Below are 14,805 nucleotides of genomic sequence, written 5' to 3'. Positions count from 1 at the left end.
GCTGGGCAGGGGCCGGGGGCCAGGGGGAGGGTGTGTGTGTGTGTGTCTGCCTGCCTGTGGCTGTCAGTGTGGCTACTTCTGTGTGCTTTTGTGTGGATGAGTATCTTAGGGGTGTGTGTGCATGTCTGTGTACACATGTGATTGTGTCTTTAAGTGTGTATCATGTGGGTCTGCATGGTGTGTAATCACACATTTGAAATTCTGTGCCCTGTGCCTCTCCCAGTTGTGTGTAGTGTGTGTGCGAGCCTGGTTTGGAGGAGATAAAAGTCACATAACCAGGAGAGAAGCTGGCCGAGTGCTCCCTACTCAGGCTGGGTGGGCTCCCTGGGTCCAGCTTACCCTCCCCCACCACGCACCAGTCTGTCACCCACCTGTCTCTCCCTGAGGGGGAAAGTGAAGGCTAGAAACAAGGGATACCCCCACCTTCTGGAGATGCAGGTAAAAAAAAATCAGTATTCCCTCCTGAGCTGGTTCTCGTACTGTGTTAAGAGGGATTCTGAGGTTAAGTCTGGCCCCTGACATGGGCACAGATTGGCATGAGCAATGTGGTGGGCAGCCCTAGTGCTAGATAAGGGTTGGGGCAGGGGTCTCCAATGCCAGACCCAGCATCCTCTGAGGGACCAGGAGCTGAGATGCTGGCAGGGGAAAGCACAGCCTCACATGTCAGCTCCCACCTCAACGGAGAGGTGCAGGGACCCAGATCCCACACTTACTCTGCACCCAGGGCTGGCGTGGGAGGTGATCCCGTTGGTCTCCGAGCCATCCCGTGAAGTGGTTGCACCTGGTTGCAATCCAGACTCATAAGCACCAACACCTGTGAAGTCCTTTACCATTTACAAAGGCACATTATGAATAGTAATAATATAATTGCCAAGCTGAGCATTTAGCATGTACCAATCGTTATTTTTATAATATTTCATCTAAGAATCCTAAGGCGGGCATTATTATCCCCACTTGAGAGATGAGGAGCTATAGGCTCAGGGGGGTTGTTAAGGAAATTGCCCTGGGCTATATGGCTTGTAAGTGACAGGTCTAGGTTTTGAACTAAGTCTGTCTGCCTCCAAAGCCTGTGCTTTTTTTTTTTTTTTTTTGCGGTACGCGGGCCTCTCACTGCTGTGGCCTCTCCAGTTGCGGAGCACAGGCTCCGGACGCGCAGGCTCAGCGGCCATGGCTCCCAGGCCCAGCCGCTCCGCGGCATGTGGGATCTTCCCGGACCGGGGCACAAACCCGTGTCCCCTGCATCGGCAGGCGGACTCTCAACCACTGCGCCACCAGGGAAGCCCGAGCCTGTGCTTTTAATTACTGTGCTTTCCTGCTCCTCATTAACCCATCTGATCCCCAGTCCAGCCCGGAGAGTCGGGCTGGGTCCAGATGGCCAGTAGATTCATTTTATAGAAGAGGAGATGAGGGTTCAGAGAAGCTGAATGACCTGCTCAGGATCACACACTGCGGGTGGAGCTGGGAGTCGGGCCCCTGATACACCCCCAATACACACACTCCTGACTGATGGTCATGTCACAGAGTGTCTGGGGAGAGACACAGACCCCATCGGTCAGGGGGAGGACAGAGGAAGAATAGGGTCTGAGCTCCTTAGCAGTTGGACCTGGATGAGTCCCTTGGCATTAGCACCAGCAATTTAACATTAAAGTGCCTAAAGGCAGATTTGGGGACCCAGGAGTTTGGACAAGGAGGAAACAGCATCAGAGAGTTTGAATGATTTGCTGAAGGTCACACAACTATTCCAAAGTCCGTCTCTTTACTCCACAAGCTACTAGGATCCCTGGAGGACACATGTCCTCTCTAGCCCTTCCTCTAAGCTCCCCTTTTTCCTTCCAGACTCTTATCACATCACCTCCTCCTGGAAGCTACCCTGATTGTCTTCACCTCCTTTCTTGAAAATTGGTGTCTCAGAAGTTAACAGAAGGCTTGTGTAAATGCCCTAGGTGTGTGCTGTTGGGAGGGGCACAGCCCCCTGTGATGGGAACACCACATTCAGATTCATCAGTTTGGTGAGTTTGGGTTGTCTTCGAGGTGAGAGGTGGGGAGGAAGCACCTGACAGGTGATGTAGGACCTGGAAGTTAGGAGTCTTGGTTTGGAGCTCTGGTTTTGTCAGCAGCTTTCTGTGTGACCCTGGGTGTGTCTCTTTTCCATTCTTTTTTTTTTTTTTTAAGATGTTAAAATTATAATGTCATATCATCACAGTAATCATTTTTCCCCATGATTAGCTTTCTGTTTTTTTTCACACGCACACACTGTATTTTATTTTTATAAGAGATAAATAAACTGACACCAAGCATTGTAAATGGATGACCACAACAAAAGCAATAATGATTGCAATTACCAAACACGAAACACACCCATACTATGTCATAATATTGACGTTCAGTCCAGTAATCCTCCACTGTAACAGCTCCTTTACTTTGCAGTGAAAATTGATTTGTATATTTTTTGCCTCTGAGTCCTTGTGGGATTTTTTTTTTAATTCAAACAGAAAGTCACAAAAATTATAATCATCCTCGTCAGTTCACTCAGTCCCATGTAATTAATTTTTTTTTCATCTTGATCTTTTGTTAGCACTTTTATGAATTCATCAGTTTTCCATTACTCTTTCCCATTCTGAGCCTTGATTTCCTCCTCTGCAAAATGAAAGGCTCAGGTTGGAATAGGGAGGCAAGTCAGTTTGACCTTATGAGCTGGTTCTCTTCAGTGGGTGATGCAGCACTGCGTTAAGAGGGATTCTGAGGTTAAATCTGGCCCTGATGAGAAAGAGAGAAGGATTAGTGATGTCTGCTGTGTGCAGAGGATAGGGAGGGGTGGTAAGAGCCTTAGGAATTTGCCATTCCTTACAGCCTAACAGTCCATCACTCTGTGACAGATTCCTTGGTCCTTTCTGTTGAAAGCGTGGGTAGCTAGTTTCATCTTGGGCTTTTGGATAGCCTTACTGATGCTCAAAAAAGGTTTATTAACTTGGTTAGACACATGGTCAAAAGGACCAAGGGGCCCAGGGTGGCCAGGCAGAGCCCAGAGTCCTGCCATTGTCAGGAATCAGGAGAGGGTTTTGGGAGCCTTTCGGGTACTGAGACCCCAGGGTAGAGGTCAAACGTTGAAGGCCAGAAAGAAAATGCTAGGCTCCTTCCTTGGGGAACTTGGAAGGTATCTGCTGGCATGGAGCTTGGCAGGAGTGGGGGGCAGCAGGAAGGGATCCCTGGAGGGGATGTCCAAGCTGTGGCCATAGATGCTGCTATAGCAATAGATGGGAGTCAGCAGGGAGAACTTCAGAGTAAGGTTTCGGTGACCCAGCAAGATCATGGGAGGGTTTCCTTCCATCAGGAGCCATGACCTGGATTGGGAAAGGGACAGTCCTGCTCAGAGGCAGGGAATTGTTGAAGTGACTTTTGTAGAAATTCATTCAGCAATCTTTTAGAACCACCAGGATGTGAAGTGCTGTGTTCTGTGTCCTGCCGGCCCCTCATCACTCTGCCACCATATCCACCTGCTGCCCCTTTCCCATCCCTGTGGTCTGATGGCTGGGGGCGCTGCTGTGAGTAGGACTGCCTTCCTCACAGGGGCCAGGTGGTTGGCTCTGACTGGCTCTCTGTCTTGCCCGTCTTGAGCCACGCTGGCTGCCAGAGAATCAACTAGAGCCCTAATTCTGAGCCTGCCGCTGCCATGTGTATCAAAAGGACTCTAGAGAGAGCACGTCATCTGACCCCTTCAGTTTACACACAGATGAGGAACCCAGGCCCAGAGATGGTCACACAAAGAATCTAATCTATACAGTATACATTCTCATCCCATCTCCTGATTCTGAACTCTCCCAGGCTGCCCTACCCTGGACTTGGGACTGGGGGGCAGGCCCTAAGGTCCTGGGTCCAGTGCTTTGGGTCAGTCTCAGCTCCTCCTGTCCCCTTGGGGGTAGCCCCTGCCTGCCGGGCCCTCCTAAACATTCGTCAGCTCTCCAGGCCCCCTGGGTGATCCCCGGGCGGTTAAAGATGAGAATGTGGCTGTGGATGGTGCAGAGTCCTGGATGTCAAACCATCTGCTTGTCGGGTTCCATTCATTATTCATGAGGAAACATGAGCCCCTGGGTTGGCAGGGTCAAGAATTTTGTCCCTTACCCTCTTCGCTTCTCTTCCCCTGGGAGCGGTGTTCTTGAGCTTCCTGTCAGCAACACCAGGGAAGCAGTTGCTTCTCCAGCTGTGGTCTGAGTGGCATCTCTGCTGCCCCTCAGATGCTCACGCCAGCCGTGGGAACCTGGGCCAGAGTGGGTTTTCTCATCACAGATACTTTGCTTACAGTTTTCTCAAAGAACCTGGAGACCCGGGGCAAAGCCTGAGCAGGAGGGCTGGGCCCCCCTCTTTGGGTAAGCTCTGTGGTGAAGGAGTAGGGACTACTGAGCGTGTCTGTCTCTTCGTGGAAACAGGAGACCCATTAACAGGAGTCCAGGCCTGGCCACTTCTTAGCTGAGTTGGATGGGCAAGGCCTTAACTTCTCTGAGACTGGGTTTTCTCGTCTGTGACATGGAGATAACTACACATGTAACAGAAATACTTTAAGGAGTAAATGAGGCTTTTGCTGTAGCGGGTTCAAAGTATCAGATAAGCCCTCTCCCACCGTCCACCAAAAGACCATGCAGATACCAAAAAAACACACAAACTGGCACTAGAATTGGAAACTAAAGAGGTCATCATAGGCCCAAGTCCAGGGGGACTTTCCATTAGCTGCAAGGTTGATGGGGGATGGATGGAGAAATACAATCTGAGACTCTGCATACATCACAAGGCCAGCGAAAACAGTCTAGACAGCCACAAAGAAGTCAAAACATGGCTTTAACTCATCCCTACTGTCAGCCCTCATTCACCAGGCCGGCGGGAGCCATGCTGATCAGGCGCCCAGGTGGCCATTCTCAGCTGTCTGGGGACTGTCTTCCTCGTCAGCTGGAGTGGTGCCTTCCCTTCCCACCCCCATCTCCCCACTCCTTTCTGTGTCCTTTTGAAAAGTCGGATTCCTCAGGGTGATGGGGCCCTGAGCCCTGGGATGGGAGCTGCCCTGGGGAAAGCGCTGGGGGCTACAACAGAGCTGGGAAGGGCTGGGGGCGGAGCCTGCCTGCAGCTGTCTCTCCTGTACTCTGTCTGAGCCTAGGACTTTCAGCCAAGTTGTAGAGGGTGACAGCAAGAGATCCCACCTCTGCACTAAACAGAGCCACGGGCGCCTGCCGCCCTGCTCCCCAGAGTGACTTCCAGCACCCTCTGTCCTCTTCCCTAGCACTCGTTGGAACCGCCATTAAATATTTAATTGCATAACGAGTTATTCACTGTCTGTCTCTCCTGGACTGGAGGCTCTGGGAGGGCAAGACGAAGTTGGCCTGGCTCACTACTGTATCAATGGCACTCAGCAGAGGCCTTGGAATTTTAGGGGTTTAAATTTTTTTTTAACATTTTTCCCTCAATTTTATACTCAGAGAAAAAATGTTTTTCTTTTTTTTTTCGGCCGCACCATGCAGCTTCCAGGATCTTAGTTCCCCAGCCAGGGATCAAACCCGTGCCCCCTGCAGTGGAAGCGCGGAGTCCTAACCACTGGACCGCCAGTAAATTCCCCAAAAAGTATCTTTCTAAAGTATATTATTAAGAAAATGATGACCTTTAGCATAAATATAATACTTAAAACTTGGGATCACGTGTGGTGATCATTTTGTAATGTATAGAACTATCAAATCACTATCTTGTGTACCTGGATCTAACATAGTGTTGTAGGTCAATTATACTTCAATTTTTAAAAATGAATAGATAAAAATTTTTAAATTGCCTTGATTATTTTAGGACATCAACTTGCCAGTTTCTACAAGAAGGCCAGTTAGAATATTGATTGGGATTGTGCTGAATCTATAGATTAATTTAGGAATAACTGACATTTTATTTTTGGAATAGTTTTTTTAATTGAAGGATACTTGATGTACAGCATTATATAGGTGTACAGTATAGTAATTCACAATTTTTAAAGGTAATACTCCATTTATAGTTACTATAAAATATTGGCTATATTCCCTTTAGGTATTTGTTGAATGCAGCATTAGAGAGAAAATTTGTCTACTTTGGAAAAGAATTTGGCAATATATTCCAAGAATCAGAAAAATGTTTATGCTCTCAGTATTAGATAAGATGCTTTTGGATGTAACAGAGAACCCTGAGTCAAACTGGCTTAGGCAATGGAAAACACATTGTCTCACATAGCAGGAAGGCCAGAGAAGGCAGGCTTCAGGTTGGCCTGAGGTCCTTTCTGTCTCTGTGCCATGCCACCCTCAGCAGCACTGGCTTCATCCTAGGGTGGGCTCTCTCTCGGGAGAGAGGTCTTAAGGGAGGAAGGGAAAAGACAGACAGACAGAGGGAGAAGCACCCACCTCTCTTGTAAGCCTGGAATCCAAATCTTCCCCTTAAGTCAGATTGGGCCAACTTAGTCATATGCCCACCCTTGGACCAGTAAGAGTTACCAAGGTGAACGCCGCTCACTGATTGTTTTAAACAAATCAGGATCTGCCTCTAAAACAAGGGATGAGGTGGACAAAACCAGAGCTCTGTCAGGAAGCAGGAAGTGAAAAGCTACCAGTGGCGTTCACACTCGCTAGCCCAGTCACCTCATTTCCAGGAGTTGATCCTAAGGAAATAAGCAGATAAAAATCAGTGTACAAAGATCTTTATTGCAGTGTTGTTTAAAAGACAGGAGAGAAGGTGGGGGCGGGGAGAGAGAGAGAGAGAGAGAGAGAGAGAAGAAAGTTGGACTTGATCTAAGCAGTAACCATATTGAAATATTTAAGTCAATTACAGTGCCTCCATACAATGGAACATACTGGTGGTATTTAAACATTTCTACAAAGTGTTAATAACATTGGAAAGTCTTCTGATATAACGTTAAATGAAAAATAGCAGTATATAAAATTGTATTGGCAGTATGAGTTCAGTTATTTTTTGAAATGTGTGAAAAAGAGACTGGGAGGAAATCGGCTAAGATGCCTGTAGTGGCTGCCTCCCAGTAAGGGTGATTTTCCCTGCTTCTTTACACTTTTCTGTCCCACCCGCTTCAAGCAGGAGGACCCCTTCCACAGTCTGCCCAGGCTGGAGCCAGTTTTGTTCTGCCTGTTCTCATTTTTGGCTGTGAAAACAACAGTCACGCTTACTGAATATTTACTCCGTGCCTGATACCGTTCCAGGCACTTTCACCTGCGCTAATTTAATCCTTACAACAGTCCTACGAGGTAAGTGCTTTCATTTCTCATTTTGCTGAGGTGTTCACTGAAACCCCAAGATGTTCGGTCGTGAGGTCACACAGCTAGTGGGTAGAGGCCTTTGGGATTCAAGAGTGGGTCACAGAACTGCACAGCCTCCGCCTTCACCGCCAAACCAGGTCACTTGTCAGGGCAGCCACATGCTAATGAGAATAGTCCCGTTCATCGAGCCAGATTCTGGGCACACCCTTTGCATTGACTTGTTCATTTAATCCCCACAACCTCAGAGAGGCTGAGCGCCTTGCCCGAGTTCACACAGCTAGGAAGGGGTGGGGCGGCGGTAGAGGGGCCCAGGGTCTGACGTGGGACCCCTTTGTCTCTCCCGCTGCCCCACAGGGTTGCCTGAGGCCCTGCCGCCCCGTGGATCATGTTTAACGGGGAGCCAGTTCCGGCCTCAGCTGCGGCCTCCAGGAACGTGGTGCGGAGCTCCAGCATCAGCGGCGAAATCTGCGGACCCCAGCAGGCTGGGGACAGGACCGGGACCACCACCGCCAAGAAGCGGCGCAGCAGCCTCGGGGCCAAGATGGTGGCCATCGTGGGCCTGACCCAGTGGAGCAGGGGCACACTCCAGCTCCCCCAGGCTGGTGAGGGGTGTGGGGCCCCCTGCGCCGGGGCAGGGCCCCTCACAGTGACCGGGCGCCCAGGGGCGGTTCTCGCGGGTGGGCACTCCCACCCCCACAAATCCTTATGTCGCATTTACCACCTTACCAGGTGCTGCTCTGGGTCTAGTCCGTGTCATACTCACTGACTCCTTCTGTAACTCTATGTGGAAGGTATTGGAGCACCGAGAAGGGAAGTAAGATGCCCCAAACTATACAGCTAGTAGGTGGTGGAGTCTGGGTTCAAACCCCAGCATTGGGCTCCCGAGTTCATGCTCCGAACCTTGGTACTCTGCTGCCTCTGCACAGACTTACACACTCATCAGCAGCTATTCATTAGGCAGCCATCATGTTCCTGGCACTGTGCTGAGTGACACCACCGCTTCACAGAAGCATCCATGAGATTCAGTCTCACCTGTAATCTTCGAGTTTCCTAGGTACAGGTAGCTGCACACATGTGTTACAAAGCCACGAGAGAGACACACACATACAAAGACACATGCCTTGCATAATCACATAAATAGCATGCTCAATTAGCATGCTCACATAAATAGCATGCTCAGGAAACCTACCCTTAGGCACATGCACACTCAGTGGCCTGTGGTCATAGAAACACGTCACATGTGTGTATGCATATACCTCACAGAGCCACATTCACACACTACCTTCACAGCTACCTCCTGATAAATACAGCATACTTTCTCAGACACCTGGTTATAGAATCCTACTTATGCTCAGCCTGGTGGGTGACCCACCTTGTCACACACAGTCACACCTGGAGCTCACGTCACAGGGGAGCCAGCTCCCCCCACCAAGACCTCCTCACTTGTGGCATCAGCCCAGACACCAGCTGGTTTTGTTTTAAAACCTCTTCCTGCTTATTTTGCTCAGAGTAACAACTTCCCTAAGAAACCTTCAAATAGGCAGCTGGATGGGGGTGTGGTGAGGGGGTGGGGCACTGGAGGATCCGGGGAGAATGCCCATCAAGACTCCCAGCTGGGTCTGGGGCTGGGGGACTTCTCCAGGCCTCAAGATAGATTTTTACAAAGCCCTCCACAGGAGCATGTGGGATGGTCTTTTCCAGCCATCAGGCTGCAATATGGTTTCTGGCTCAGAGAAATGCTAGACGGGGAGGGGGCTTGAGATTATGAGTGCCCCAGGATGAGCATGGCCCCTGTGAATATGCTTGACACTAGGGAGTCAGGAAGATGGGGATCTAGGAATCCAGGAGTTGGGCTGGGACAGGACCAATGGGGTGGCATTAAGGTTAGGGGACTAAGATTAGGAGGGCCCCCAGGAGTCTGGCTTCAGGAAACCCAGCCCTACTGATCTCTGGCTGAATCGGCTGATTCAGCTTCAGACCCAAAGGTCTCTTCATGCCAAAATGATTTGGAGGGACGGTCTTCCAAGGCCAGGACAGGTGCCTGAGTCACTGTGAGACATATCAGTGATCTGCCTGGGACTGTCGACCTACCTAGGCTCCACAGTCAGCAGGCAGGGATTGGAGCAGACACCAGGATGACCTCCAGCCTTGAGGGGAAATGAACGATGATGGGGCTTCCAGATCACTTGTCTCTGCGGTATGCAAGGGCATGGCTGGATGCCTGGGGAGCCAGGGGAATTGCCCGCCGCCCTTCTAACCAAAGGCCTCTCTGAATCATCCAGTTGTCAAACGTCAGAGCAGGAAGGAGCCCTGGGGATCTGGAGATCTTCTGGTCTGATGTACTCATTTTATTGATGAGGCATCTGAGCCTGGAGACTAGAAGGCACTTTTTTGGAGAAAGACTTCAAATTGGCCTTCAGAGATACACCCTGTCATGTACTAGCTGGGCAACTTGGGCAAGTTACTTCACCTCTCTGAGCCCGCTTCCTCATTTGTAGAATAAGGACAATAATATATGCCTTGCTGTGTTGTCCAGGGGATTGAATGAGATAGGATGTGTAAAGGTACCCAGCCTCTTGCCTGGCATGTACTAGACACTTGGTAAATTGTTGGTGTTACTATTACCCATGGTCACACGGTAGGGCCAAAAAAAGTGACTAAAAACAAAGTGACTTCTCTGGCCTCCACAGCTCTGCCCCTTGCTTGTAGAATACTCCTCTCCTCTTCATAGTTACTTGTCCCCATTTTGTTCTCCCAGGCCTTGAGGTTGCCAGTGTCCCAGCTTAAAGCGCCATCCTGGGTCTGGCCTCAGAGGGAGGTATGGGGCCCATCACTGTGTGCATTGGCCCCGGAAACTCTGTTCTGGGATAAGATCCTAGTAGGGTGACCCTGCTGCCCCCGGTGGGATGGCTCAGTTCCCTGCAGGGCGGGGCTGTGTGAAGTGGGGAGGGACTCCTCTCCAGGACCCAGTTTCCTGGGCTATGAGTCTGCCCTTCCCAGGTCCTCCATACTGCTCATTGGCTTGAGCCCCACCCATCCTATCCTCTTTGTTTCAAAGCCTGTTCTATTGCGCCAGCCTCCCCTCTAGTTCCCCTGCCTTCTGCCTGCCCCTTCCATTTTATTCCTTATGTTGCCCTAGAATGGCCTTCCAAAAACTCACCCTGAAACTTTAGAGAACTAGTCCTGGCTCTAACTCCTCATGGGACCTTGGTAGAGTCACTTTCCCACTGGGCCTCAGTTTCCTCTTCTGTAAAATGGAACTTAAAAGACTGTCTCCCAGCTTCCTTCTAGATTTAACATTCTTTAAGTTGTGGGAGCAGAGAGGAAGGTGGGGTCAGATCTTTGGGCTCCCAGGACACAGGTGGGTTCTGGCCTGGCCTTAGGCTGGGTCTACACAGGGCCATCCTGGGCTGTCCTTGCCTTTGCCCAAATGGAGCTTCTCTTTTCAGTACCAAGGACAGTGGCTCTCCCCTCCTAGTCTCTGGGCCCTGGACCGGGGTGGGGCAAGGGCTCAGGATCATTGCAGGAGATCCCATGGGGAGTGCTGCTGGAGGCTGTGTTTTCCTCTCCCTTGTTCATGGTGGGACAGATGGGATGGTCCCTGGAGTCTTTTGGTCTCCAAGGGCCACAGAATTATTGCAAGCAACTTGGTCCAGTTCTCTAGGGAGAGAGGCTACATGAAGTTACTCCCCAGATCGACAGAGTTCAGAGACTGGATAGGTATGAAACCAATAGAGGAATTTCCTCTGAGTTTGCAAGACCTTCCTCCTCACCCAGAGACATGGAACTTAATCTCTGCTGAATCACATCTCAAAACAATGTGGAATTGGTGGAGGGGAGTGAAAAGCAGCATATCAGTGAACTGGGAGTCAGTGGGCCTAGGGTCTAGTCCCAGCTCTATGGGCACTTGGACTTTAGGTTCCCCATCTGTGAAATGGCATTTCAGGATTCTGTAACTTCCCTACCCAGGGGCTCACAGTAGGTTGGGCAGATCAAAGAAGGTAAATTTTCTCCCAAGTGGGTCAAAGCTTTCCTAAGCTCTAGAAGACGGGGGATTGGGGTCACGAGGTGGTGAGGCTCTGACTTCAGCTCAGGGTGTATGTTGGTGGGGTTTGAGGAGAAGGAGGGTGAAGTGTGGCCCCCACAGGCCCTTCTGTTTTCTAATCGGATTAGAGGGGATGTGGCAGTTAGGAGCAAGGGACAGGGCAAGTCCACCCACCCACAATTACTGCCCAGCCCTCTGTGTGTGGTGGGTCATACACCATTTGTGGGTTTGTGTCTATGTGTGTGATTGAGTGGATGGGTTCAGCTCCTGGTGTTATTATGGTGTGAAGGTCACGTGTGTGGCAGGCTGTGTCATGTGTACGTATGACTAAGACTTGGTAAGACCATTTGTGGCTGTGTGACTGTTATATGAACATACACATGACCTTGTATGTGAGATCACTGTATAAACATATGTGATTGTTGGCACTCGTGTGTGTCTGCTTACGCCTGTGCAAAAGAAATATGCATGAGCTAATAAGACTCTGTGTGTGTGTGTGTGGGGGTGTAATAGAGACAGACACGTTGATGGTCTCACTGATTGCTGGGTAGTAGCTGTTCCAATATCCCAGAAGCTGGGGTGGTTCCAGAGGAGACATTCCTCCTTACAGCACCCCACTCCCAGTCCCCCCATCCCGTCTTCTCAGCCTTTCCTCTCCCGATGGGGCTTCCTGAAAAATAAGTAGGGCAAAGCAGGAGGAATAAAGGCCCCCTTCTCCCAGGCTGGGGTCTCGAACATCCCCTCCCAACCCACCGTTGGGTGTTAGTGGGAGAGTGATTTTCCAAGGTAACCAGCTCCCCCTTCCCCGCTGCTTTAGAGGCTGTGCTGCCTGCCTCACCCTGGCCTCTCCCCATCCCTGTAAGCAGCTCCACTCTTAATTTGCCTGGACCTCTAACCAGTGACAGCAAAAGGCTCCTTTGGTATAGTCCCTATCTGAGCATCACTTCCCTCCCCATCAAGCTCCTCAGGCAGCCAAGTTTCAGGAGGGGAAGTCCCTGAAAACCCACAACCCGTCTTCTGTCCGCCCCCCCCCCCCCCACCAGGCAGAGAGAGTGTCTAAAGGGACCACACTGCAATGCTGAGGCGGTTGCCATGGAAACCCAGGCAGGATGGTGCGCTGCTAGGAGAGGCAAAGTGCCCCATGTTCCATGCAAGGCTGAAGGGGGGATCTAGGGGTAGAGGGCCCCCCAAACAGGAGCTACAGAGACACTGGGGGTGAGCTCTCACCACACAGCTTCTGAGGTTCTTCTGCAGACCTCTCCCTCAAAGCCAAAGTCAGTTCAGGTCAGCCTAGGAGTCTCTCTCTCAGTCTTATTTTTCTAGTGGCTTCTCCACCTCTCCACACACATCCCCTTCCACATTCAGACCCACCTTGAGAATGGGTGTTAGTTTGCCAGTAGTCAGGATTCACATGGGTTTGTTTGTCTTTTATAGGACCTGTGAAGGTATCACAGAGGTGGGTTGTGATGTCTGGGAGTGACAGGGCTCGGGAGAGTACCTGGAAGAGGAAAAGCAAATCTGGAAATTCCAGAGAAGGCAAACTTTCCAGAAGAAAAAACTTAACCCTCTGGGGCAAGGGCTGAAATTGAGTGGCAAGGTGTGGGTCAGGGGAGCCTGGCAGGAAGGAGACCGAGGGTGGAGGGCTGCAGGGCTGAGCGCTGCCTGCTGACTCCCCACCCGTAGCCCCACCATCTCCACTCTGCCTCCAGCCATCCTTCTAGTCTGCTTTGTCTGCGTCACTGCCCTGAGCAGGGCCAGGGGTCAGGCTGCAGACTGGCTCTAGAGGTCATCTCAGCAGTGGCCCTGCCTCCAGTCAGAGCCCTGCCTATCCTGCCCCCTCCCAAGAGGATGACTTTAGCAGTGATCTCGGAGAAGCCTCCTCAGTGATCTGACCTGTTCCTTCTCTGTGCTTCGGGGGGTGTCACAGAAGGGGCCACCAAGAAACTGCGCAGCAACATCCGGCGGAGCACGGAGACGGGTGTTGCCGTGGAGATGCGGAGTCGGGTCCCTCGCCAGGGCAGCCGGGAGTCCACGGACGGGAGCACCAACAGCAATAGCTCCGATGGCACGTGCGTTCAGCCCACCCCCACCGTGTACCCACCCTCCACCTGGGCCCTCTGGTCACAGGCACGGGGCTGAAAAATCTGCTTGGGTTTCCAGCCCCGTTATCTTGAGTTCCTCTGTATCCCCGCTTCCCTCTGTCCCCCTCCCCTGGACACCTGCTGCCTGGGCCCCAGTCTTCCTATTGCTCTGGGCCTATGTTTCCCATCAGAATACCCCAGTGGCCCAGGAGCAGTTCATCCCATCGATATGTTTCATGCCTCCCACCTCCCAAGACCTCCATACCATCCTGCTCCAGAGGAAAGGGTTGGAAAGGAAAATGGGATCCTAAAATCTTTTAAATCTGAAACAGCTGTTACAGCTCAGCTGAATGGAGTTCTCACAGGTGGACTTGCTTGGAGCTTAGGGCAGGAGTTTGGACTAGATCACTGTTTTTCAAACTGGATGATGACTCACAGGCAGGAAGTAAAATCTGTTTATTGGGTCAAAACCAGCATTAGAAAAGAAAATAGGAAATTCAAATGTATCCTATGGAGAAAGGAAAAATTACCTTGTGAACTTTTCAGTACATAGATAGATAGAGAGATGCACATAGGCCTATGACGTTAAATGTATTTCTTACATATGTATATGGGTTGCAGTCAAAAATTGGAAAGTCTCTGGGTTAGATATTCCCTTGGATCTCTTCTAAATCTATGAAATGATGGTTATATGATTAAGATTTTCTGAATCAGATTCGTCAAGGCCCAGTGATTTCAGGATTCTGTGGCTCTATTATTTAAATTCTATGATCACGTGCCTTGCTACTATGCCTGCTTCTATGAATGTGAGTAGCTGCTAGGATTTACCGTATGCAGAATGGCACTTCAGATCAGTGCCTCTTACTCTGGGATCTACCAGCCACTATCAGGCCAAAAACAGTGTCTCATTTAATATGACAACCCTGAGGGATGTTGATACTACCATTATTTCCATTTTACAAGTGGAGAAACTGAGGCACAGGAAGAGGGTATGGTACCTTTCCAAGGTCACAGCTATTAAGTGGTGGTGGAGTTAGGATTTGAATTAAGGACATTTGACCCTAAAATCTTTTTTCACAATCTCCACACTCTCTATACTAAGCTCCTGAAATTCTGTGACCTCAAGAGTCTACGTTTCTTTTTGTTATAGTTGTTATCCTTTCTCTCTCTCTCTCTCTCTTTTTTTTTTTTTGTGGTACACGGGCCTCTCACTGTTGTGGCTTCTCCCGTTGCGGAGCACAGGCTCCAGACGCGCAGGCTCAGCGGCCATGGCTCATGGGCTTAGCTGCTCTGCGGCATGTGGAATCTTCCCGGACCGGGGCACGAACCCGTGTCCCCTGCATTGGCAGGCGGACTCTTAACCACTGCGCCAGCAGGGAAGCCCTCTCTCTCTTTTTTTAATTGAAGTATAGTTGAT

General features: G+C 50.4%; 1 protein-coding gene across 7 annotated transcripts in view; it reads left to right on the top strand.

Moving 5' to 3' along the window:
- The window catches only part of RIMS3 (regulating synaptic membrane exocytosis 3), a 40,278-nt gene that overhangs the window by 13,547 nt on the left and 11,926 nt on the right, over positions 1-14,805 (top strand). For 3 of the 7 annotated variants that reach the window (XR_009531119.1, XM_060089606.1, XM_060089605.1), the window contains 4 exons: positions 1,837-2,009; positions 7,084-7,250; positions 7,617-7,864; positions 13,235-13,376. Coding sequence is in view for 6 of the 7 variants with exons in the window: in XM_060089606.1 (XP_059945589.1) it covers positions 7,648-7,864; positions 13,235-13,376 (359 nt within the window). In the remaining variant the exon portion in view is untranslated. Of the gene's footprint in view, positions 1-1,836; positions 2,010-7,080; positions 7,251-7,616; positions 7,865-13,234; positions 13,377-14,805 lie in introns of all 7 variants that reach the window. The other 4 variants (XM_060089609.1, XM_060089607.1, XM_060089608.1 and 1 more) reach the window with 4 other exon arrangements.

The sequence above is a fragment of the Mesoplodon densirostris genome, chromosome 2, assembly GCF_025265405.1.
Source record: "Mesoplodon densirostris isolate mMesDen1 chromosome 2, mMesDen1 primary haplotype, whole genome shotgun sequence".
Taxonomy (NCBI): Eukaryota; Metazoa; Chordata; class Mammalia; order Artiodactyla; family Ziphiidae; genus Mesoplodon; species Mesoplodon densirostris.
The sequence above is the reverse complement of the archived record's forward strand: the minus strand, read 5'-3'. Positions and strand labels throughout refer to the sequence as shown.